Source organism: Schistocerca piceifrons, chromosome 10 (genome assembly GCF_021461385.2).
Source record: "Schistocerca piceifrons isolate TAMUIC-IGC-003096 chromosome 10, iqSchPice1.1, whole genome shotgun sequence".
Classification (NCBI taxonomy): domain Eukaryota; kingdom Metazoa; phylum Arthropoda; class Insecta; order Orthoptera; family Acrididae; genus Schistocerca; species Schistocerca piceifrons.
In genome coordinates, this window is record NC_060147.1 from 32,439,897 (window position 1) to 32,466,956 (window position 27,060).

A 27,060-nucleotide genomic window follows, 5' to 3' on the forward strand; every position below is an offset into this window, starting at 1 on the left:
ATCTGGTGCTGGAGGGTTTCTTGGGGAATGGCAGCCCATTCTTCACTGAGGAGAGGTATCGATGTCGGTCGGTGAGGCCTGGCACGAAGCCGGCTTTCCAAAACATCCCAAAGGTGTTCTGTAAGATTCATGTCAGGACTGTGCAAGCCAGTCCGTTACAGGGATGTTATTGTCGTGTAAACACTCCGGCACAGGCCGTGGATTATGAACAGGTGCTCAATCGTGTTGAAAGATGCAGTCGCTATCCCCGAATTGCTCTTCAACAGTGGGAAACAAGAAGATCCTTAACCAACAATCTAGGCCTGTACTGTGATAGTGCCACGCAAAAAACAAGGGGCCGCAAGCCTCTCCATGAAAAACACCACCACATAATAACACCTCAGCCTCCGAATTTTACTGTTAGCACTACACACGCTGGCAGATGACGTTCACCGGGAATTCGTCATACCCACGCCCTGCCATCGGATCGCCACATTGTGTACCGTGATTCGTCACTCCACACACCTCCACTGTTCAGTCGTTCAATGTTCACGCTCCTTACACCAAGGGAGGTGTCGTTTGGCATTTACCGGCGTGATGTGTGGCTTATGAGTAGCCGCTCGTCCATGAAATCCAAGTTTTCCCGCCTTCCGCCTAACTGTCATAGTACTTGCAGTGGATCCTGATGCGGTTTGGAATTCCTGTGTGATGGTCTGGATAGATGTGTGCCTATTACACATTACGACCCTCTTCAACTGTCAGTCAACAGACGAGGTCGGCCTGTACGCTTTTGTGCTGCACGTGTCCCTTCACGTTCCACTTCACTGTCACATTGGAAACAGTGGACGAAGGGACGTTTAGTCGTGTAGAAATCTCGCGTACAGACGTATGACACAAGTGACACGCACTCACCTGCCACGTTCGAAGTCCGTGAGTTCCGCGGAGCGCCCCATTCTGCTCTCTCGCGATGTCTAATGACTACTGAGGTCGCTGATATGAAGTACCTGGCAGTAGGTGGCAGCACAATGCACCTAATATGAAAAAAGTATGTTTTTGGGAGTGTCCGTATACTTTTGATTACATAGTGTGCCTCCTAAATTGAATCACTGTATGTTATGTAGTTGGGGAGATATGATGTTCTTAAAGAATCGTTGCCAGGAATCTTTTTAGGTATGAACATAATATTAACATGGTATGTTATGACATGTGATTAATAATTAATCCTTTATACTGAAGGTTTAAACCAAAACCGATAGTCATAATATTCAATAATATTGACTATATTTCCCGGATGCGCGATGATAACGACAGTCTGGGAGTGAGATTGCGCAATACTGTTGACAACCTCAAAAACTTAGGGAAAATATTACACTGCCTGCTAATATTGTTCCATTTGTGGGCAGCATTAACATCATCTTTGACAGTTCTTCGCATTGTATCGCCCCTCTCTCCGTTATTTGTGTCGATACTTTCTCATACGAGTTTTCACACGTTCGTTTGAGCGGCTAGTTTAATACGCTGACAACCGTTAAATACCCTACGTACCCAAAAATAGTTTGAATTAGTTTTTTGCGGAAGTTCGGTTCCTAATACAAGTACGCTCCCAGCGTATACTTCCAAAAATGTATAAATATTGCCCGCTACTCCATATCAGCGACCTCAGTGGTCGTTAGACATCGTGTGAGAGCAGAATGGGGCGCTCTGTGGAAGTTACGGACGTCGAAAGTGTTCAGGTGATTGGGTGTCACTTGTGTCATACGTCTGTACGCGAGATTTCCACACTCCTAAACGTCCCCAGGTCCATTGTTTCCGATGTGATAGTGAAGTGGAAACGTGAAGGGACACGTACAGCACAAAAGCGTACAGACCGACCTCGCCTGTTGACTGGCAGAGACCGCCGACAGTTGAAGAGGCTCGTAATGTGTAATAGGCAGACATCTATCCAGACCATCACACAGGAATTCCAAACTGCATCAGGATCCACTTTTTAAGTACTATACAGTTAGGCGGGAGGTGAGAAAACTTGGACTTCATGGTCGAGCAGCTGCTCGTAAGCCACACATCACGTTGGTAAATGCCAAACGACGCCACGCTTGGTCTAAGGAGCGTAAATATTGGACGATTGAACAGTGGACAAACGTTGTGTGGATTGACAAATCACGGTACACAATGTGGCGATCCGATGGCAGGGTGTGGGTATGGCGAATGCCCGGTGAACGTCATCTGCCGGCGTGTGTAGTACCAACAGTTAAATTCGGAGGCGGTGGTGGTAGGGTGTGGTCGTGTTTTCTATGGAGAGGCTTGCGCCCCTTGTTTTGCGTCGCACTTTCACAGCACAGACCTACATCCATGTTTTAAGAACCTTCCTGCTTCCCACTGTTGAAGAACAATTCGGGGATGGCGACTGCATCTTTCAAAACGATCGAGCACCTGTTCATAATGTCGTACTTTGGCGGAGTGGTTACACGACAATAACATCCTTGTAATGGACTGGCCTCCACAGAGTCCTGACCGGAATCCTACAGAACACCTTTGGGATGTTTTGGAACGCCGACTTCGTGCCAGGCCTCACCGACCGACATCGATACCTCTCCTCAGTTCAGCACTCCGTGAAGAATGGGCAGCCATTCCCGAAGATACCCTCCAGCACCTGACTGAGCAACTACGAGAGTCGAAGCTGTCATCAACGCTAAGTGTGGGCCAACACCATACTGAATTCTAGCATTACCGATGGAGGGCGCCACGAACTTGTCAGTCATTATCAGCCAAGTGTTCGGATACTTTTGATGACATAGTATATATGTCTCAAAGGAGACAGTGTGTGGAAGTAAAGTGAATTGTTTATGAAACAAACTTTTCTTCTTGCTTTTGTATCAGACGTATCAAACCACATTCGTACCGGGTGATCGAAAAGTCAGTATAAATTTGGGAAAACTGAATAAATCACGGAATAATGTAGATAGAGAGGTACAAATTGACACACATGCTTGGAATGACATGAGGTTTTATTAGAACCAAAAAAATGCAAAAGTTCAAAAAATGTCCGACAGATGGAGCTTCATCTGATCAGAATAGCAATAATTAGCATAACAAAGTAAAACAAAGCAAAGATGACGTTCTTTACAGGAAATGCTCAATATGTCCACCATCATTCCTCAACAATAGCTGTAGTCGAGGAATAATGTTGTGAACAGCACTGTAATGCATGTCCGGAGTTATGGTGAGGCATTGGCGTCGGATGTTTTCTTTCAGCATCCCTAGAGATGTCGGTCGATCACGATACACTCGCGACTTCAGGTAACCCCAAAGCCAGTAATCGCATGGACTGAGGTCTGGGGACCTGGGAGGCCAAACATGACGAAAGTGGCGGCTGAGCACACGAACATCACCAAACGACGCGCGCAAGAGATCTTTCGCGCGTCTAGCAATATGGGGTGTTTTCTTTGGTTCTAATAAAACCCCATGTCATTCCAAGCGTGTGTGTCAATTTTTACCTCTCTGTCAACATTATTTCGTGGTTTAAAATGGCTCTGAGCACTATGGGACTTAACATCTAAGGTCATCAGTTCTCTAGAACTTAGAACTAAACCTAACTAACCTAAGAACATCACACACATCCATGCCCGAGGCAGGATTCGAACCTGCGACCGTAGCGGTCGCGCGGTTCCAGACTGAAGCGCCTAGAACCGCCCGGACACACCGGCCGGCTCCGTGGTTTATTAAGTTTTCAAGTTTATACTGACATTTTGATCAGCCGGTACTTGCAAACATTTACGAAGTCGGAAAAGCCAACAGACAGTTTAGTGAAACAAAAAGATATGAGAGGAATGTGACAGATCTCTTCTCACAAGGGAAACTCCCCATCGCATCCCCCTCAGGTTTAGTTATAAGTTGGCACAGTGAATAGGCCTTGAAAAACTGAACACACATCGATCGAGAAAACAGGAAGAAGCTGTGTGGAACTATGAAAAAAATAAGCAAAATATACCGAGTAGTCCATGGGCAAGATAGGTAACATCAAGGATACTGCGAGCTCAGGAGCGCCGTGGTCCCGTGGTCCCGTGGTTAGCGTGAGCAGCTGCGGAACGAGAGGTCTTTGGTTCAAGTCTTCCATCGAGTGAAAAGTTTACTTTCTTTATTTTCGCAAAGTTGTGATCTGTCCGTTCGTTCATTGACGTCTCTGTTCACTGTAATAAGTTTAGTGTCTGTGTTTTGCGGCCGCACCGCAAAACCGTGCGATTAGTAGACGAAAGGACGTGCCTCTCCAATGGGAACCGAAAACATTTGACAGCAAGGTCATAGGTCAACCGATTCCTCCACAGGAAAATACGTCTGATATGTTCTATACGACACTGGTGACGGCATGTGCGTCACATGACAGGAATATGTTGTCGGCCCACCTAACTTGTACACTTGGCGAGTGGGTAAAAACATTCTTCTACCTTGCCCAATTTAGGTTTTCTTGTGGATGTGCTCATCACTCCCAAAAAGTGATGAAAACATAAGAGTTTGTCACATAAACTGCGACAAATGAATGCAACAGTTTCACAGTCGTTCAGTTTTCCCTGTGCTCTGTCAAAACATATGTTTTTAACGTTTTCAAATTTTTCCGTGTGTAGCGTCCCCATACTACGGCGCAGTTACCTAACATCGGACGGACGGACGGACAGATAATATTTGTCTGAAAATAAAAGAACTAGCAGTACCATACAAAATTTGGAGTTTGAAGATTAATTACCAAAAAACAGAATACTTGACTAATGATTCAGATGAGCTATACATTGAAGGGAAGCAAATCAAAAAGATAAACACTTTCTGTTATTTGGGATCCATTTTAGAAATCGAGCGAAAATCAGAGTCAGAAATCAATAAAAGAATTAGTAGCGGACGGAGGGTCATTGGGATGCTTAACTCAGTCTTATGGAGCAGGAATGTAATGAGCAGAACTAAAAAATTAATATACAAATCCATATTAGAGAGTGTGGTTCTGTATGGAACGGAGACCTGGACAATTAACATGAAGCACAATAAAAAATTACAAGCTCTAGAAATGGACTTCTGGAGAAGATCGGCAAGAATCTCCAGGAAAGAAAAGATAAGGAACACCGAAGGAATAAAGAGAATGGAAATAAAAGAAAGAATATATGACGTAATGGATAGGAAGAAATTACAGTGGTACGGGCATGGAGAACGAATGGAGAAAACCAGAATACCAAAATTGATACTGGAGTGGGAACCGGATGGGAGAAGAAGAAGAGGACGACCTATGACCACCTGGCTCCAAAATGTACAGCACACAATGAGGAGAATGGGCGCAGAGGAAGAACACACACTAGATCGAAACACCTGTAGGAATATTTTGAGAATATAGTTTAAGAACGTTGATTGTTTGTATTGTAATTTCCAAGTAAATTATTATGTTGGAAATAAGAAGAAATATTGAATTTAATTGATGAAAGGAGAAAATATAAAAATGCAGTAAGTGAAACAGGCAAAAAGGAATACAAACGTCTCAAAAATGAGATCGCCAGGAAGTGCAAAATGGCTAAGCAGGGATGGCTAGAGGACAAATGTAAGGATGTAGAGGCCTATCTCACTAGGGGTAAGATAGATACCGCCTACAGGAAAATTAAAGAGACCTTTGGAGATCAGAGAACGACTTGTATGAATATCAAGAGCTCAGATGGAAACCCAATTCTAAGCAAAGAAGGGAAAGCAGAAAGGTGGAAGGAGTATATAGAGGGTCTATACAAGGGCGATGTACTTGAGGACAATATTATGGAAATGGAAGAGGATGTAGATGAAGATGAAATGGGAGATACGATACTGCGTGAAGAGTTTGACAGAGCACTGAAAGACCTGAGACGAAACAAGGCCCCCGGAGTAGACAATATTCCATTGGAACTACTGACGGCCGTGGGAGAGCCAGTCCTGACAAAACTCTACCATCTGCTGAGCAAGATGTATGAAACAGGCGAAATACCCTCAGACTTCAAGAAGAATATAATAATTCCAATCCCGAAGAAAGCAGGTGTTGACAGATGTGAAAATTACCGAACTATCAGCTTAATAAGTCACAGCTGCAAAATACTAACACGAATTCTTTACAGACGAAGGGAAAAACTAGTAGAAGCCAACCTCGGGGAAGATCAGTTTGGATTCCGTAGAAACACTGGAACACGTGAGGCAATACTGACCTTACGACTTATCTTAGAAGAAAGATTAAGGAAAGGCAAACCTACGTTTCTAGCATTTGTAGACTTAGAGAAAGCTTTTGACAATGTTGACTGGAATACTCTCTTTCAAATTCTAAAGGTGGCAGGGGTAAAATACAGGGAGCGAAAGGCTATTTACAATTTGTACAGAAACCAGATGGCAGTTATAAGAGTCGAGGGACATGAAAGGGAAGCAGTGGTTGGGAAGGGAGTAAGACAGGGTTGTAGCCTCTCCCCGATGTTGTTCAATCTGTATATTGAGCAAGCAGTAAAGGAAACAAAAGAAAAATTCGGGGTAGGTATTAAAATTCATGGAGAAGAAATAAAAACTTTGAGGTTCGCCGATGACATTGTAATTCTGTCAGAGACAGCAAAGGACTTGGAAGAGCAGTTGAATGGAATGGACAGTGTCTTGAAAGGAGGATATAAGATGAACATCAACAAAAGCAAAACAAGGATAATGGAATGTAGTCTAATTAAGTCGGGTGATGCTGAGGGAATTAGATTAGGAAATGAGGCACTTAAAGTAGTAAAGGAGTTTTGCTATTTGGGGAGCAAAATAACTGATGATGGTCGAAGTAGAGAGGATATAAAATGTAGGCTGGCAATGGCAAGGAAAGCGTTTCTGAAGAAGAGAAATTTGTTAACATCCAGTATTGATTTAAGTGTCAGGAAGTCATTTCTGAAAGTATTCGTATGGAGTGTAGCCATGTATGGAAGTGAAACATGGACGATAAATAGTTTGGACAAGAAGAGAATAGAAGCTTTCGAAATGTGGTGCTACAGAAGAATGCTGAAGATTAGATGGGTAGATCACATAACTAATGAGGAAGTATTGAATAGGATTGGGGAGAAGAGAAGTTTGTGGCACAACTTGACCAGAAGAAGGGATCGGTTGGTAGGACATGTTCTGAGGCATCAAGGGATCACCAATTTAGTATTGGAGGGCAGCGTGGAGGGTAAAAATCGTAAGAGGGAGACCAAGAGATGAATACACTAAGCAGATTCAGAAGGATGTAGGTTGCAGTAGGTACTGGGAGATGAAAAAGCTTGCACAGGATAGAGTAGCATGGAGAGCTGCATCAAACCAGTCTCAGGACTGAAGACCACAACAACAACAACAAGCCTCTGTAATGAGGAAAAGCTCAAAATAATAATAATACAATAAAAGACGAAATTTTTCACTTTTTTTAAAAATCTCATTTCGTTCGTTGTATCTGCTCTGGGCGGACGTCGAAAGACACCCGTTTCAGTTCGTTGTTGATCCATTAACTCAGTTTTTTTATCACAGAGGCCAACCAGCTCTCTGACCGAACACGCTGAGCTACCGTGCCGGCGACTATCCTTGATGTTGCCTATCTTGCGCATGCACTACTCAGTTTGTATATTTAGCTTAGTCTTTTCATAGTTCCACACAACTTCTTCCTGTTTTCTCGCTTGATCTGTGTTCAGTTTTTCAAGGTCTATCCACTGTGCCAACTTATAAATAAATCTGAGGGGGGTGCGATGGGGAGTTTCCCTTGTCAGTACAGTAGAAATCGGCCCCCCTGACTGCATAGTACACTGTCGGACAGGTTGTTCAGAGGCATGGCGTGGACGTGGCTGCTGGTGGCAGCTGTGGCGGTGTGTGGACGGCCCACCACGGCAGATGGCGGCGACTACCGCCTGCCCACGGCGTTCGAACCCACCTCGTACCAGCTGGAGATCCTGCCCCATCTGGACGCCGCCGGCCCGCCCTTCACCTTCGAGGGCAGCGTCACCATCAACCTCACGGTGAGTACTCGCTTCTGGTCCACGTAACAACGTCTTCCTAATCACTAAGTACAATGTTTCCGTTGCTGTTGCGGTCTTCAGTCCAGAGATTGGTTTGATGCAGCTCTCCATGCTACTCTATCCTGTGCGCACACACACACACACACACACACACACACACACACATATATATATATATATATATATATATATATATATATATTTATTTATTTATTTTATTATAAACACACACACACACACACATACACACACACACACATATATATAGGGTGTTACAAAAAGGTACGGCCAAACTTTCAGGAAACATTCGTCACACACAAAGAAAGGAAATATGTTATGTGGACATGTGTCCGGAAACGCTTACTTTCCATGTTAGAGCTCATTTTATTACTTCTCTTCAAATCACATTAATCATGGAATGGAAACGCACTGCAACAGAACGTGCCAGAGTGACTTCAAACACTTTGTTACAGGAAATGTTCAAAATGTCCTCCGTTAGCGAGGATACATGCATCCACCCTCCGTCGCATGGAATCCCTGATGCGCTGATGCAGCCCTGGAGAATGGCGTATTGTATCACAGCCGTCCACAATACGAGCACGAAGAGTCTCTACATTTGGTACCGGGGTTGCGTAGACAAGAGCTTTCAAATGCCCCCATAAATGAAAGTCAAGAGGGTTGAGGTCAGGAGAGCGTGGAGGCCACGGAATTGGTCCGCCTCTACCAATCCATCGGTCACCGAATCTGTTGTTCAGAAGCGTACGAACACTTCGACTGAAATGTGCAGGAGCTCCATCGTGCATGAACCACATGTTGTGTCGTACTTGTAAAGGCACATGTTCTAGCAGCGCAGGCAGAATATCCCGTATGAAATCATGATAACGTGCTCCATTGAGCGTAGGTGGACGAAACTAAAATGAGCTCTAACGTGGAAATTAAGCGTTTCCGGACACATGTCCACACAACATCTTTTCTTTATTTGTGTGTGAGGAATGTTTCCTGAAAGTTTGGCCGTACCTTTTTGTAACACCCTGTATAGGCGTTGCCGACCGCAGTCCGTATTCTGCCTGTTTGCATATATTTGTATTTGAATACGCGTAACAATACCAATATATATATATATATATATATATATATATATATATATATATATATATATATATATTGTTGTGGTCTTCAGTCCTGAGACTGGTTTGATGCAGCTCTCCATGCTACTCTATCCTGTGCAAGCTGCTTCATCTCCCATTACCTACTGCAGCCTACATTCTTCTGAATCAGCTTAGTGTATTCATCTCTTCGTCTCCCTCTACGATTTTTACCCTCCACGCTGCCCTCCAGTACTAAATTGGTGATCCCTTGATGCCTCAGAATATGTCCTACCGACCGATACCTTCTTCTAGTCAAGTTTTGCCACAAACTTCTCTTCTCCCCAATGCTGTTCAACACCTCCTCATTAGTTATATGATCTACCCATCTAATCTTCAGAATTCTTCTGTAGCACCACATTTCGAAAGCTTCTATTCCCTTCTTGTGTAAACTATTTATCGTCCCCTTCCATATATGGCTGCACTCCATACAAATACTTTCAGAAAAGACTTCCTGACACTTAAATCTATATTCAGCGTCAAAAATTTCTCTTCTTCAGAAACGCTTTTCTTGCTATTGCCAGTTTACATTTGAAGGGCTTATTTCAATGGTGGTATAAGTCCATTTTTGTTCGCTGTGAGATGCAGAGTCCTAAAGTTAAATGAGCGTTGAAAAATCTGCAGTTGAGATGCCAGAAATATTCAAGCATATGGCTTCTTCCTAGAGATGAACCTTTCTTTCTGTTTGTTTGGATCAATAATTTCAGAAGCACTATAGACAGAAAGTGAAGGTAATGGACTTGTACCACTATTGAAATAAGCCCTTCAAATGTAGACTGGCAATGGCAAGGAAAGCCTTTTTTTGTTCAGGTTGTACCACAAATTCCTCTTTTCCCCAGTTCTACTCAGTATGACCTCATTAATTACGTGATCAATCTGTCTAATCTTCAGCATTCTTCTGCATACCACATTTCGAAAGCTTCTATTCTGTTCTTGTCTAAACTATTTATCGTCCATGTTTCACTTCCATACATGGCTACATCCCATACAAATACTTTCAGAAAGGACTTCCTGGCATTTAAATCTATACTCGATGTTAACACATTTCTCTTCTTCAGAAACGCCTTGACATAGCCAGCCTACATTTCATATCCTCTCTAATTTCACCATCATCAATTATTTTGCTTCCCAAATTGCAAAACTCATTTACTACTATAAGTGTCTGATTACCTAATCTCATTCCCTTAGCATCACCCGATGTAATTCGACAACATTCCATTATCCTGGTTTTGGTTTTGTTGATGTTCATCTTATATCCTTCTTTCAAGACACTGTCCATTTCATTCAGCTGCTATTCCAGGACCTTTGCTGTCTCTAACAGAATTACAATGTCGTCGGCAAACCTCAAAGTTTTTATGTCCTCTCCATGCTTTTTAATTCCTAATCCGAATTTTGCTTTGGTTCCCTTTACTGCTTGCTCAATGCACAGATTGGATAGCATATGGGATAGGCTACAGCCCTGTCTTACTCCCTTCCAAACCACTGCTTCCCTTTCATGCCCCTCGACTCTTATAACTGCAATCTGGCTTCTGTACAAATTGCAAATAGTCTGTCGCTCCCTCTATTTTACCCCTGACCTCTTCATACATACTGTGTATAAAATTATATGAAAGTTTTCAGAAAATTCGATAAATAATACTGATATCGACAGCTACCGTTGAGGAAAAGTAATGCTAGAAGAGGATGTGCCGTTACAAACTGTCCAGTGGCAACCTTCTTTACACAACCTCAAGCGTGGTTTAGCAGTGACTACAGAATTGTGTGACTTACGAGTAACTGGTCTATCACCGTACCCCATTCTTTTCAATTCCCTATACACATCCGTCTGGCTAGCTGGACTGCTGATAACAGTTTGAAACTCACGAGCGAGTCTTTCCGCCGATTTCACGCGATTTTTTTTTTTTTTTTGCAGCCACCCTCCATAATATTAGAGGGTCTCTGTTCACCGGTATATGAATTCTGCCTGTCCTAGGATTAGCTGTTGTTGTTCCTCCGCTTTTCCAGTTCATATCCACGTCACTAACAGTCGACCTGAGCAGTTCTGTTGACGTCTGTCTGAGGAATCTATCACTCAGGTGATACCCAATCACAAGTCCACGTTAGGAGTTACTGAGCATTCCGTTGTCACTGTTTCTCTACTGACAACACTCACCGCTTTCTTTTATAATTGTGGGTCCATCTCTGGTTGCATTAAAAGCGGTAGCTCGTTTTATTTCACAGGTTGCTATCCCTTGCTGTAGGGGCTGTGATTTTTGAGTTTGTCTGAACCAGCAAGGTGAAACAGAGGCAACTACTTCCACCACATGAAGTTGAATTAGTGCTCACGTCCTCACACTGAGCCGTGAACACTCCCCAGTTTATCAATGGGGAATAACTGAAAATTGTTATTACTATTGTCGGTGCCATGCGTGCAATGGTCGTGCCAGGCGCGCGATATTGTATATTTATCCTACGTTAATGGCGTGAGACCTGCACGACCTTACAGCAACCGTTATAATTCCGCATTATTCTGTGACACTAGGGGTGATTTCACGTAATGAAAGGGAGAATGTAAGATTAAAGGACTCATATATTAAACAGTTGAAATTTGAACAATAATACAACCAAATGGGGATGGGGGGGGAAGAAAGATTCGAGTTAAGCAGCCTGCCTCAACGTACGTTCATAACAAGCCACGATAGCAGGAGGAAAGGAATTTTAGTAACGATCGCCGTATTATCAAATGGGGTCCAATTTACTAAAGGAAGGGGTTGCAGGCGTGCAACGACGACCACCAGGAATCAGCCAAAGACTAAGAAGATGCTACTGTGCGTGAATCGCTCGGTAGCCTCCCGTACTGAAGCAATAAAACCTGCAAGACGCGAAACTATTCACAATGACCTATCAGGTTCCCTCTGGGCCGCAGGGCGCGAACCTACAGTGCACGTCGGCGCTCATGCTTACCGAACTTCGCCGGCCGAAGTGACCGAGCGGTTCTAGGCGCTACAGTCTGGAACCGCCCGACCGCTACGGTTGCAGATTCGAATCCTCCCTCGGGCATGGATGTGTGTGATGTCCTTAGGTTAGTTAGGTTTAAGTAGTTCTAAGTTCTAGGGGACTGATGACCTCAGAAGTTAAGTCCCATAGTGCTTAGAGCCATTTGAACTTTTTTTTTTTTTTTTTTTTTTTTTTTTTTTTTTTTTTTTTTTTTTGCTTACCGAACTTCATCTGCGGCAACTCCGGTCTCCAGCACGGTCACACTAGCACTGCCCTACTGCCCCTTTGTCCACCACCCATCCGCGGACGGCGGTTGGCGCCCAGCCGCGAAAAACGGGCGCGCACCTGAACTGGCCAATCATAGGGCCGGAATTTCACAGGGAGGCGACCTCGCGACGTTAAAATCGAGCAAAAATATCAGTTACAAGGTTGGTAACGCAGGTTGGGGAACTGAGAACAGGAGAAACTTTGGCCACTACTGAACTTTCAAAAGACACCACGTGCTACCGTGGCGATCGGAAAAAGGATGGGTAAAGGGAAGCCATCATGGCTGCTAGGAAGACTGCTGCCCTCGCACATAAATAAAGAAAATTCCTGGCGCCAAGCTCCTCTCACAGATCAGTGAGACACAAGCTGTAAAAATCGTCAAATAAATCAGGCAACCCATAGAAATTATTAATATTGCCTGAATTATTATTTTACCGAATACCAGAATGCTGGGATTAGAAATAAGAAATGCGAGCACTGTATGTTGAATGAGGTGCACGTCCTTCAGCATCTACCGGCCAGTTCCACATTACATACGGGGGTCCAGATGTACCGGACGAACAGCGTATGTATTATTACTAGCGAACACAGCAATGCTTCACAGCTGCTCGATACCTTTGCCTATAGGATACACGTCGCAATCTCCCTCTCCCTCTTCCTTCCCCACTTCTATCTTCATTTCCTCCCACATCTCTGTCCGTCTCCTCTTTCCCCTCTCTCTGACCCTGAGCCTTGTTACTGCAAATTCAGATTCCCTACTAGTATTTAATCATAAGCCGATAAGCCATAAGTACAGCTTTCCTGTTTTCTGTTCAGACCGGCTGGGAGGAAGAAAACAAAACATCACATTGTTGTGTATACGTCTAAGAAAAAGAAATGGTTCAAATGGCTTTGAGCACTATGGGACTTAACATCTGAGCTCATCGGTCCCCTAGTCTTAGAATTACATCTACATCTACATTTATACTGCGCAAGCCACCCAACGGTGTGTGGCGGAGGGCATTTTACGTGCCACTGTCATTACCTTCCTTTCCTGTTCCCATCGCGTATGGTTCGCGAAAGAAACGACTGTCTGAAAGCCTCCGTGCGCGCTCGAATCTCTCTAATTTTACATTCGTGATCTCCTCGGGAGTTACAAGTAGGGGGAGGCAATATTTTCGATACCTCATCCAGAAACGCACCCTCTCGAAACCTGGACAGCAAGCTACACCGCGATGCAGAGCGCCTCTCTTGCAGAGTCTGCCACTTGAGTTTGCTAAACATCTCCGCAACGCTATCACGCTTACCAAATAACCCTGTGACGAAACGCGCCGCCCTTCTTTGGATCTTTTCTATCTCCTCTGTCAAACCGACCTGGTGCGGATCACACACTGATGAGCAATACTCAAGTATAGGTCGAACGAGTGTTTTGCAAGCCACCTCCTTTGTTGATGTACTACATTTTCTAAGGACGTTCCCAATGAATCTCAACCTGCCCCCCTCCCCCCTTACCAACAATTAATTTTATATGATCATTCCACTTCAAATCGTTCCGTACGCATACTCCCAGTTATTTTACAGAAGCAACTGCTACCAGTGTTTGTTCCGCTATCATATAATCATACAATAAAGGATCCGTCTTTCCATGTATTCGCAATACATTACATTTGTCTATGTTAAGGGTCAGTTGCCACTCCCTGCACCAAGTGCCTATCCGCTGCAGATCTTCCTGCATTTCGCTGCAATTTTCCAATGCTGTAATTTCTCTGTATACTACAGCATCATCCGCGAAAAGCCGCATGGAACTTCCGACACTATCTACTAGGTCGTTTATACACTCCTGGAAATGGAAAAAAGAACACATTGACACCGGTGTGTCAGACCCACCATACTTGCTCCGGACACTGCGAGACGGCTGTACAAGCAATGATCACACGCACGGCACAGCGGACACACCAGGAACCGCGGTGTTGGCCGTCGAATGGCGCTAGCTGCGCAGCATTTGTGCACCGCCGCCGTCAGTGTCAGCCAGTTTGCCGTGGCATACGGAGCTCCATCGCAGTCTTTAACACTGGTAGCATGCCGCGACAGCGTGGACGTGAACCGTATGTGCAGTTGACGGACTTTGAGCGAGGGCGTATAGTGGGCATGCGGGAGGCCGGGTGGACGTACCGCCGAATTGCTCAACACGTGGGGCGTGAGGTCTCCACAGTACATCGATGTTGTCGCCAGTGGTCGGCGGAAGGTGCACGTGCCCGTCGACCTGGGACCGGACCGCAGCGACGCACGGATGCACGCCAAGACCGTAGGATCCTACGCAGTGCCGTAGGGGACCGCACCGCCACTTCCCAGCAAATTGGGGACACTGTTGCTCCTGGGGTATCGGCGAGGACCATTCGCAACCGTCTCCATGAAGCTGGGCTACGGTCCCGCACACCGTTAGGCCGTCTTCCGCTCACGCCCCAACATCGTGCAGCCCGCCTCCAGTGGTGTCGCGACAGGCGTGAATGGAGGGACGAATGGAGACGTGTCGTCTTCAGCGATGAGAGTCGCTTCTGCCTTGGTGCCAATGATGGTCGTATGCGTGTTTGGCGCCGTGCAGGTGAGCGCCACAATCAGGACTGTATACGACCGAGGCACACAGGGCCAACACCCGGCACCATGGTGTGGGGAGCGATCTCCTACACTGGCCGTACACCACTGGTGATCGTCGAGGGGACACTGAATAGTGCACGGTACATCCAAACCGTCATCGAACCCATCGTTCTACCATTCCTAGACCGGCAAGGGAACTTGCTGTTCCAACAGGACAATGCACGTCCGCATGTATCCCGTGCCACCCAACGTGCTCTAGAAGGTGTAAGTCAACTACCCTGGCCAGCAAGATCTCCGGATCTGTCCCCCATTGAGCATGTTTGGGACTGGATGAAGCGTCGTCTCACGCGGTCTGCACGTCCAGCACGAACGCTGGTCCAACTGAGGCGCCAGGTGGAAATGGCATGGCAAGCCGTTCCACAGGACTACATCCAGCATCTCTACGATCGTCTCCATGGGAGAATAGCAGCCTGCATTGCTGCGAAAGGTGGATATACACTGTACTAGTGCCGACATTGTGCATGCTCTGTTGCCTGTGTCTATGTGCCTGTGGTTCTGTCAGTGTGATCATGTGATGTATCTGACCCCAGGAATGTGTCAATAAAGTTTCCCCTTCCTGGGACAATGAATTCACGGTGTTCTTATTTCAATTTCCAGAAGTGTATATATTGTGAAAAGCAATGGTCGCATAACACTCCCCTGTGGCACGACAGAGGTTACTTTAACGTCTGTAGACGTCTCTCCATTGAGAACAACATGCTGTGTTATGTTTGCTAAAAACTCTTCAATCCAGCCACACAGCTGGTCTGATATTCCGTAGGCTCTTACTTTGTTTATCAGGCGTCTGCGCGGATCTGTATCGAACGCCTTCCGGAAGTCAAGGAAAATGGCATCTACCTGGGAGCCTGTATCTGATATTTTCTGGGTCTCATGAACGAATAAAGCGAGTGGGGTCTCACACGATCGCTGTTTCCGGAATCCATGTTGATTCCTACAGAGTAGATTCTGGGTTTCCAGAAACGACATGATACGCGAGCAAAAAACATGTTCTAAAATTCTACAACAGATCTATGTCAGAGATATAGGTCTATAGTTTTGCGCTATTTAAACCTAACTAACCTAAGGACATCACACACATCCATGCCCGAAGCAGGATTCGAACCTGCGACCTTAGGAGCAGCGCGGTTCCGGACTGAAGCGCCTAGAACCGCTGTCTCAGCGTCCGGCTATACGTCTGTCCAAACTGTTATTGGAGTAACGTGTAAAAAAACTAAGTAAATCCGTGAAGTACGGTACGTTACCCCTTCTATATCAATATACGTTTATACATTGAAGAGCCAAAGAAACTGCTACACCTGCCTAATACCACGCAGGGCCCCCGCGAGCACGCAGAAGTACAACACGACGTGGATAGGACATGATTAATATCCGAAGTAGTGCTGGAGTGAACTGACGCCATGAACCCTGCGGGGCTGTCCATAAATCCGCAAGAGTACGACGGGATGGAGATCTCTTCTGAACAGCACGTTGGAAGGTATCCTAGATATGCTCAACAATGTTCATGTCTGGGGACTTTGGTGCCAGCGGAAGTGGTTTGAAACGTCCCCTTAGAACAATTATACAAGACTGTGCTTGTTCGTCCCAGTTCCAAATAGTATTTTTTCCAGTGAGAGAACATAGTTTTGGTGTAACAAGAATTTGCATATTCAGAAAACGACGGTAAAAATTTACGGGACCCAGGAAACTGCGGACTTGTCTTTTTGTGGATGGAACTGGAATGGCTCTGATTGCTTCTAACTTTTCAGGATCCGGCTGAATGCCTTCAGAAGAAATAATATGTCCCAAAAACCTCACCTTTGACCTGCCGAATTCAGACTTTTCCAAGTTAACTGTAATTCCAGATTCTGCAAAAATATGTAACACGCTGTTGAGGATGCGATTGTGTTGTTCCCATGAGGCTTCTGCTATCAGAATATCGTCTACATATAAGGTGATGTGACGTTTTAAGAACTCAGGTAATATGGAATTTAGCCCGCGAATGAATGCTGCCGAAGAAATGTTCAAACCAAAGGGAAGTTTCCGAAACTGATAACAAACGCCGAAACAAAGAAAAGCTGTGTATTTTCTACATTCTGGATGAAATTCGATCTGATAAAAGCTGGATCTGAGATCAATGGAAGACAACACTTTTACACCATTAAAATTTTGAAGAAGTTCTTCCAACGTTTGCGGCCTGTCTGTTTCAGGAATAATGATAGTATTGATTTGTCTCGAATCTAAGACAAGTCTGATCGATCCATTTTTCTTCTCAACAACATGTAATGGATTGTTGTATGAGCTTACTGCAGGCTCAATAATACCCTCGTCAAGCATAGATTGTACTTCTGTTCTAACACGGTCCCTATAATGCGCCGGAATTACGTATGGTCTAACACAAAATTTAGTATGCTCACGAACACGAAATTGGTATTGAAATCCCTTGATTGTTCCTGTTTTGTGAGTAAAAACTGTGGAATGTGCTTGCAAAATCTCAAAAAGGTCTTGCCTATCATTGTCATTACAATTCTCAATTGTTTGAATTTTATTCTGAATTAACTCATTAGTATCAAATGCGTCGTCGATATCACCCCTGTCAGTACTTGCCTCATGATAAACAAAAGTGAAATGCTTTGCGTATAGATATCGTAGTAACTCAGAAGATTGTTCCTGAAGCCACTCTGTAGCAATTCTGGACGTGTGGGGTGTCGCATTGTCCTGCTGGTATTCCCCAAGTCCGTTAGAATGGACAATGGATGCAGGTGATCAGACAGGATGCTTACGTCTGTGCCACCTGTGAAATTAGTACCTAGACGTATCAGGGGTCCCATACCACTCCCACTGCACACGTCCCACACCATTACACATCGTCGACCAGCTTGAAACGTCACCTGCTGACATGCAGGATCCACGGATTCGTGAGGTTGTCTCCATAGCCACGCACGTCCATCCACTGGATACAATTTGAAACGAAACTCGCCCGGTCAGTCAACGTGATTCCAGTCATCAACAGTCCAACGTCGGTGTTGACGGGCCCAGGCGAGGCGTAAAGCTTTGTGTCGTGCAGTCATCAAGGCTACACGAGTGGGCCTTCGGCTCTGAAAGCCGATATCGATGATGTTTCGTCGAATGGTTCGCACGCTGACGCTTGTAGATGGCCCACATTGAAATCTGCAGCAATTTTCAAAAAAAAAATGGTTCAAATGGCTCTGAGCACTATGGGACTCAACTGCTGAGGTCATTAGTCCCCTAGAACTTAGAACTAGTTAAACCTAACTAACCTAAGGACATCACAAACATCCATGCCCGAGGCAGGATTCGAACCTGCGACCGTAGCGGTCTTGCGGTTCCAGACTGCAGCGCCTTTAACCGCACGGCCACTTCGGCCGGCCAGCAATTTTCGGATGGGTGCAGTACGTTGAACTATTCTCTTCAGTCATCTTTGGTCCCGTTCTCGGAGGATCTTTTTCCAGCCGCAGCGATGTCCGAGACTTGATGCTTTACCGGATTCCTGATATTCATGGCACACCCGTGAAATGGTCGTACGGGAAAATCCCTACTTCATCGCTACCTCGAAGATGCTGTGTCCCATCGCTTATGCGCTGACTATAACTCCACATTGAAACTCACTTAAATCTTGATAACTTGCCATTGTACCAGCAGTAACCGATGTAACAACTGCGCCAGACACTTGCTGTCTCATGCAGGCGTTGCCGACCGTAGTGCTGTATTCTGCCAGTAAACGTACTATTTATTTGAATAAGCAAGCGTAGACCAGTTTCTTTGCCACTTCAGTGTATGAGCTGCAAATATCACTTTACAATGTTTCTGAACTTTTCCTCGTGTGCATGGTTAACAACAAATAAAGTGAACGGACAAAAATATGGAAGCATCCTGACAAATGCGTGCCTGAATCTCGTAAATACAGATGCTACCTAAGCCTCCAGGTTGCACTGTTGTATTGGACAATGAACCGCACCTCTGCAGTGCCCACAATACGCTACAAGTGTCAGTAGTGGAGAGAAATTTGTTCTCTCTAGCAATGAGTGTATTACGTCGGAGATAAATGAATTCGAACGTGGGCAAATTGTTGCTTCCATAATTAAGGTTGCCGAAGTGCTTGATACTTCAACAGGCATCGTATGAAAGATTTAAAGAGCACTCAAGAAAAGCGGGAAATAATCGTCTTCTAAACCACAACGCGGAAGAAAGTGTGTGTCGAGTGATCGTGACAGACGCTCAACGTAGAGAACTGTCGAAAATTCTGAGGACGACAGCTCCAGAAGTCACTGGAGAAGTGAATGTCGCACTGGCGAACTCTGTCAGCACGAAAACAACCCGAAGGCAGCTCCGTAAGCAGGCGATTGTAGGAAGAGTTGGAATGTAAATATTTTCAACATTTCGTGGCCGTCAGCAGCTGCATAAATTTTAATTTTAAAAACCAACAGCCTCAGTTGCAAAGTTTACCTAGATTTACCTACGTTTCAGTCGGGATAACCCATTCTTCTTCGCTACGGTCGCAGGTTCGAATCCTGCCTCAGTCATGGACGTGTGTGATGTCCTTAGGTTAGTTAGGTTTAAGTAGTTCTAAGTTGTAGGGGACTAATGACCTCAGGTGTTACGTCCCATAGTGCTCAGAGCCATTTGAAGCCAACCTTCTTCAGAATAAAAGTAACTACCGTTTGTCCATAGTGGACATCGTCAAGCTAAAACTACAAATCCATAAATTATCGTCAGACTGTAAAAACTTATCTGAAATTGCCTCGGCCCCACTGCGGCTGCCACAAGTGGTGTACTGAAACTTTATGGACAAACGGTAGTTACCTCTATTCCGAAGAAGGTTGAGTTATCCCGACTGAAACCTAGGTAATTCTAGGTAAACGGTGCAAATGAGGCTGTTGGTTTTTAAAATTAAAATTAGCAGTTGGAATGCCAAAACAGCACTCGTCAGTCATGCAAATGAGCGTAACAGGAAAACGTGCAGCCGAGGCCCTAAAAGCTGGACTGTGGAACAAAGCTCTTTGGTCCGATTACTTTTGTTGCCCAGTTGCAAACTTTTGGCCGAATTTACGCTAGGGATTTGATAAAATACCGATATTTTTGCAAAAAAAAAATCAAATGTGTGTGAAACCTTATGGGATTTAACTGCTAAGGTTATCCGTCCCTAAGCTTACATACTACTTAACCTAAATTATCCACACACCGATGTCCGAGGGAGGACTCGAACCTCAGCCGGGACCAGCCGCACAGTCCATGACTGCAGCGCCTTAAGACCGATCGGCTAATCCCGCGCGGCTTTTTCGCAAAATATCGATTATATCACAGACGTTATTTCCACACATATCGATATATCGACATCAAAAAGGAAATTCCAAGGGCCGATACTCCATATATATATATATATATATATATATACACTCCTGGAAATTGAAATAAGAACACCGTGAATTCATTGTCCCAGGAAGGGGAAACTTTATTGACACATTCCTGGGGTCAGATACATCACATGATCACACTGACAGAACCACAGGCACATAGACACAGGCAAAAGAGCATGCACAATGTCGGCACTAGTACAGTGTATATCCACCTTTCACAGCAATGCAGGCTGCTATTCTCCCATGGAGACGATCGTAGAGATGCTGGATGTAGTCCTGTGGAACGGCTTGCCATGTCATTTCAACCTGGCGCCTCAGTTGGACCAGCGTTCGTGCTGGACGTGCAGACCGCGTGAGACGACGCTTCATCCAGTCCCAAACATGCTCAATGGGGGACAGATCCGGAGATCTTGCTGGCCAGGGTAGTTGACTTACACCTTCTAGAGCACGTTGGGTGGCACGGGATACATGCGGACGTGCATTGTCCTGTTGGAACAGCAAGTTCCCTTGCCGGTCTAGGAATGGTAGAACGATGGGTTCGATGACGGTTTGGATGTACCGTGCACTATTCAGTGTCCCCTCGACGATCACCAGTGGTGTACGGCCAGTGTAGGAGATCGCTCCCCACACCATGATGCCGGGTGTTGGCCCTGGGTGCCTCGCTCGTATGCAGTCCTGATTGTGGCGCTCACCTGCACGGCGCCAAACACGCATACGACCATCATTGGCACCAAGGCAGAAGCGACTCTCATCGCTGAAGGCGACACGTCTCCATTCGTCCCTCCATTCACGCCTGTCGCGACACCACTGGAGGCGGGCTGCACGATGTTGGGGCGTGAGCGGAAGACGGCCTAACGGTGTGCGGGACCGTAGCCCAGCTTCATGGAGACGGTTGCGAATGGTCCTCGCCGATACCCCAGGAGCAACAGTGTCCCTAATTTGCTGGGAAGTGGCGGTGCGGTCCGCTACGGCACTGCGTAGGATCCTACGGTCTTGGCGTGCATCCGCGCGTCGCTGCGGTCCGGTCCCAGGTCGACGGGCACGTGCAGCTTCCGCCGACCACTGGCGACAACATCGATGTACTGTGGAGAGCTCACGCCCCACGTGTTGAGCAATTCGGCGGTACGTCCACCCGGCCTCCCACATGCCCACTATACGCCCTCGCTCAAAGTCCGTCAACTGCACATACGGTTCACGTCCACGCTGTCGCGGCATGCTACCAGTGTTAAAGACTGCGATGGAGCTCCGTATGCCACGGCAAACTGGCTGACACTGACGGCGGCGGTGCACAAATGCTGCGCAGCTAGCACCATTCGACGGCCAACACCGCGGTTCCTGGTGTGTCCGCTGTGCCGTGCGTGTGATCATTGCTTGTACAGCCCTCTCGCAGTGTCCGGAGCAAGTATGGTGGGTCTGACACACCGGTGTCAATGTGTTCTTTTTTCCATTTCCAGGAGTGTATATATACAATTTTCGATACATATTGGAAATTTTCCCTTCAAATTGTATGTAGTACAAAATTTTACTTTCACTATGTGAAAGAGTCTTACTAATTTTTGAGCTATCATCACGTCCAGTCTTTCTCTTTGACTGTGTAAAGCGAGTACGAGGATCGTTCAATAAGTGATGATAACGAAGTCCCACAGTCCTCGACAAAGCGTAGGGTACGATGCGGGAGACACGCACCGCTGTACTAGGCAAGGTCCTAGCGGAGGGGGTTTGCCATTGCTTCCTTCGACCACAATGGGGATGAATGATGATAATGATGATGAAGACGACACAACAACACCCAGTCATCTCGAGGCAGGTGAAAACCCCTGACCCCGCCGGGAATCGAACCTGGGGCCCCGTGGTCGGGCAGTGACAACGCTACCGTGAGACCACAAGCTGTCGTCGTTCATTAAGTAATGTTCCACATTCTTTAAAAAATGTCATTAATATACATAGACAAACGTTCCTGTTGGCGCTTCACATTTGATGTTTGTTCTGTGCGCCGGTGAAGTTTCGAACTGTTCTGGCAGATAGCAGTGCTGTAGTACAGCGTCAAAATGGCGTCTGCATACGACTCGCGTTACAAGTAGCGTGCTGTTATTGAATTCTTGCGTGCAGAAAACGAAACAGTGGTGAACATACGTAAACATTTGTGTGCGGTGTATGACGATGCTGCAGTTGATAGGAGTGGAGTTGGGCGATGGGTAAAGAGAGTTAGCCATGCAGGAAATGCAGGAACAGAGCTCCATGATCAGCCACGCTCGGGACGTCCTGTCACAGCCACTGCTCCAGACATGCTGAAGCGTGCGGAAGCCATTATTCGTGCCGACCGGCGCATCACAGTTCGACAATCTGTCGGCATTGGAAGTGCGTCTGCAACAATCTAAACTACGCCTAAAAGACAAGGGGTTTTACCACCACGGAATACACTACTAGCCATTAAAATTGCTACACCACGAGGATGATTTGCTACAGACGCGAGATTTAACCGACAGGAAGAAGATGCTGTGATATGCAAATGATTAGCTTTCACAGCATTCACGCAAGTTGGCGCCGGTGGCAACACCTACAACGTGCTGACATGAGGAAAGTTTCCAACCGATTTCTCATACACAAACAGCAGTTGACGGGCGTTGCCTGGTGAAACGTTGTTGTGATGCCTCGTGTAAGGAATAGAAATGCTTACCATCACGTTTCCGACTTTGATAAAGGTCGGATTGTAGCCTATCACGATTGCAGTTTATCGTATCGCGCGACATTGCTGCTCGCGTTGGTCAAGATCCAATGACTGTTAGCAGAATACGGAATCAGTGGGTTCAGGAGGGTAATATGGAATGCCGTGCTGGATGCCAATGGCCTCGTATCACTATCAGTCGAGATGGCAGGCATCTTATACGCACGGCTGTAACGGATCGTGCAGCCACGTCTCGATCCCTGACTCAACAGATGGGGACGTTTGCAAGACAACACCCATCTGCACGAACAGTTCGACGACGTTTGCAGCAGCGTTGACTATCAATTCGAAGTCCGTGGCTGTGGTTACCCTTGACGCTGCATCACAGACAGGAGCGCCTGCGACGTTGTACTCAACGACGAACCTGGGTGCACGAACGGCTAATCGTCATTTTTCCGGATGATTCCAGGTTCTGTTTACAGCATCATGATGGTCACATCCGTGTTTGGCGACATTGCGGTGAACGCACATTGGAAGTGTGTATTCGTCATCGCCATACTGGCATACCACTCGACATGATGGTATGGGGTGCCATTGGTTACACGTCTCGGTCACCTCTTGTTTGCATTGACGGCACTTTGAACAGTGGACGTTACATTTCAGATGTGTTACGACCCGTGGCTCTACCCTTCATTCGATCCCTGCGAAACCCTACATTTCAGCAGGATAATGCACGACCGGATGCTGCAGGTCCTGTACGGGCCTTTCTGGATGCTGCCCTGGCCAGCACATTCCCCAGATCTCTCACCAATTGAAAACGTCTGGTCAATGGCGGCCGAGCAACTGGCTCGTCACAATACGCCAGTCACTACTCTCGATGAACTGTGGTATCGTGTTGAAGCTGCATGGGCAGCTCTACCTGTACACGCCGTCCAAGCTCTGTTTGACTCAATGCCCAGGCGTGTCAAGGCCGTTATTACGGCCAGAGGTGGTTGTTCTGGGTACTGATTCTCAGGATCTATGCACCCAAATTGCGTGAAAATGTAATTACATGTCAGTTGTAGTATAATATATTTGTCCAATGAATACCCGTTTATCATCTGCATCTCTTCTTGGTGTAGCAATTTTAATGGCCAGTAGTGTAGCAACTAGTGTCCTATTTCTTCACATCGGCATTCTTCATAAACAGTTGCTGAAAATGATGAACAAAAGTCTAAATGACAAGGCTGGTCTTCGCAATGGCCGGAGGCGTGAGAGGGGAAATGCTGACGTAATCGGCGCTCGGCGCTACCTTCGGCATCACAAAGTAATTTTAACGCTACAACTGCTACGCCACTGGCGTTGACAGAAATAAAAAAAACGGAAGGCGACATGAAGTGTGCGGACAAATCGGACATCTGACGAAACCGAACGAAAGACCTATCAGTCACCTTCCATCATGCCACCTAACATTGACATGCAGTTACAACTGTAACTTAAGTGGTTACCGCCAAGCGTGAACGTGCATCATTTTCCTTTAAATTCTTGATGATAGTTTGTTGACATACAGAATACCAATGTAGGACTACTTGAATGCACAGCTCTAAAACCGGCAGTATATTTACAATGTGAAGCCGTTATTTTTATGGGCCAGTACGTTGATATTTTTACCAACGATATCTTTTCTCGATATATCAAGAACCGGCAATGACCTTTTAACTATCCATATATCAGATTATATATATTTAAAAATATCGACAGTTCTAGTTTACGCACCAGGAGTGATGATCCGGGAAGCTGTGTCCAAATGATTCAAATGGTTCTGAGGACGATGGGACTTAACTGCTGAGGTCATCAGTCCCCTAGAACTTAGAACTACTTAAGCTAACTAACCTAAGGATATCACATACTTCGATGCCCGAGGCAGGATTCGAACCTGCGACTGTAACGTTCACGCGGTTCCAGACTGAATCGCCTAGAACCACTCGGCCACTCTGGGCGGTGCAGCTGTGTCGTGTGTAGTAGATGGGTGCCAGGAGGTGCCTCATTAAAACTTGTCCGAGCTTTTAAAATGATTTTCGCACTACAGAGCTTCATTCACCTCAGTCTGCATCACAGGCCCCGCAGTGCTGAGGTAGCACCCCGTTGGTCTGGGCGACACACTGTGTTGAGCCGGCCTTGTACGCCAGCTGCAGAGTTCCCAATACGTCAGGATGGCTGCGCCAGCAGCCGACTCAGTGGCCACCGTCCCCGTTGACTCCGCACTGCTACGCCGTGAGCTGTAGCCAGCCGCGCTGCTGCTTCTTCCTTGGCTGGCGTAGCTGGGAATGTGGTGGCAATGACTGCTCCCATTCGGGCGTCCAAACCTGCGGCCCTCGCCTTGTTAGTCTCCTGCGTGTTTCGAGAGCTGAGACGTCTGTCTGCGGTAGCAACCCGAAGAGTGGCTCGCCCTGGCTGGCTGCAGATCCTGCGTCGGTCTCAGAGGGTCGAACCAACGACCCGTCGTGGACTGGGATGCTGTCGCCCCATCTGTTGCCATGTGTCACTGGTAGTGTGACACACGCCGCCGTCCAGGAGAGCTGCCACACTTGGATCCCTCTCGTTAGAAAACCACACCTATTTATACTCGGCTTCGTGGCTCTGTTTCGGTAACGCATCACTCTGAGTCCCATACGCCCCATACCATGGTTGCACTAGTGGGCGACATGCGAACCGCTGTGTTTACGCTTTTCAGCGGTTCGATGGCCCCTGTGGCCTCCATTCCACTTCGCAACTGCTGGTCAGCGTAACTTACTGCAATCCAGCCCACACCCGGATGTAACTTGTGTGCTCCGAAATACAGCACCAAATCTAACTTCCCTATCTTAAACTGTGGTGCTGCTACAGGTGGTATTCTATGAGCGCCATGGGTGTTCTGCAAGGCTGCATTACCACTAAGGATTCTGTGACCATCACATGGTACAGCCTCTGTCTTCCAAGAACACAAGGCCCTATACACACAGCTCGCATCATCCGGGAGTGGTTTTGTGAGCGTGTGGTTGAACTGTCGCGTCTCCTGTGGCCACCAGTCACCAGATCTCAATATCATTCAGCCTCTGTGGTCTTTGAAGTGACAGGTGTGAGAGCACTACCCATCTCCATCATCATTACCTGCATTTGTCAATCTTTTGCGCGAAGAATGGGATAAGAACCCCTCGAAAACCATATAGGACCTTTATTTATCTGGTACGACATGACTGAAAGCAAATTTGAATGCAGACAGTTTTCCTACACCACATTAGACGTTGTAAAGTGTTGTGTTAATGGTGTTTCCTGATTTCTGTCAGCCAACCTGTATGATACTGAAAATGAGACAGCTGGTGTTTGTCACTAGGACGTGGCAACTGTTGTTGATGTGCCGTGCTGCTCTGAAGGCTCTTCTTCAATCCACTGCGTCTCTAGCCCAAACCACTACTCATTGTGTTTGTTGCCTGTGCCAGGTGGTGGACAATTCGTCAACTGCGATCGTGCTGCATGCCGGGCCAGACCTGACAGTGAGTGGGGCCAAGGCCCTGTGGAACGAGAGTGCTCTGCCTGTGTCCGAGCCTAAGGTCATAGATGCAGATCGGGAGTTCCTGCAGGTGGACCTGGATGAGCCTCTGGAAGCAGAGACCTTCCTTCTGCTCACACTCACCTTCTCTGGGGAGCTGCCCACCGACATGAAGGGCTTCTACCTCAGCAGCTACCAGCACGCCGGCACCACCAGGTACTCAACAGGTTTTCAGCAGTCTGGTGATGAACACCTTGCTCTAGAACATAGGCTTCATCTAATAGACCAGCTATCTCTGACTTTTTAATCATAATCATCATGATCATCATATACAATTTTTATTCAGCCACCCATGCCTATTCCAGTTTCAAGTAGACTACATTCCACATTTTGAGCATTTTTTGCATTAATGTGGTATTTGCAGATAATCACGCTGTAACAGCATGCGTTCTCAGAAATGATAAGTTCACAAAGGTACATGTATCACATTGGAACAACCGAAATAAAATGTTCAAACGTACCTTCCTTCTGTATTTTAATTTAA

General features: G+C 46.3%; 1 protein-coding gene across 1 annotated transcript in view; it reads left to right on the forward strand.

Annotated features, from left to right (window-relative positions):
* The first annotated feature begins 7,781 nt into the window (after positions 1–7,781).
* The window catches only part of LOC124718659 (aminopeptidase N-like), a 180,877-nt gene continuing 161,598 nt past the window's right edge, over positions 7,782–27,060 (forward strand). The window contains exons 1-2 of the mRNA XM_047244286.1: positions 7,782–7,967; positions 26,467–26,732. Coding sequence (XP_047100242.1) covers positions 7,782–7,967; positions 26,467–26,732 — 452 coding nt within the window. The remainder of the gene's footprint in view (positions 7,968–26,466; positions 26,733–27,060) is intronic.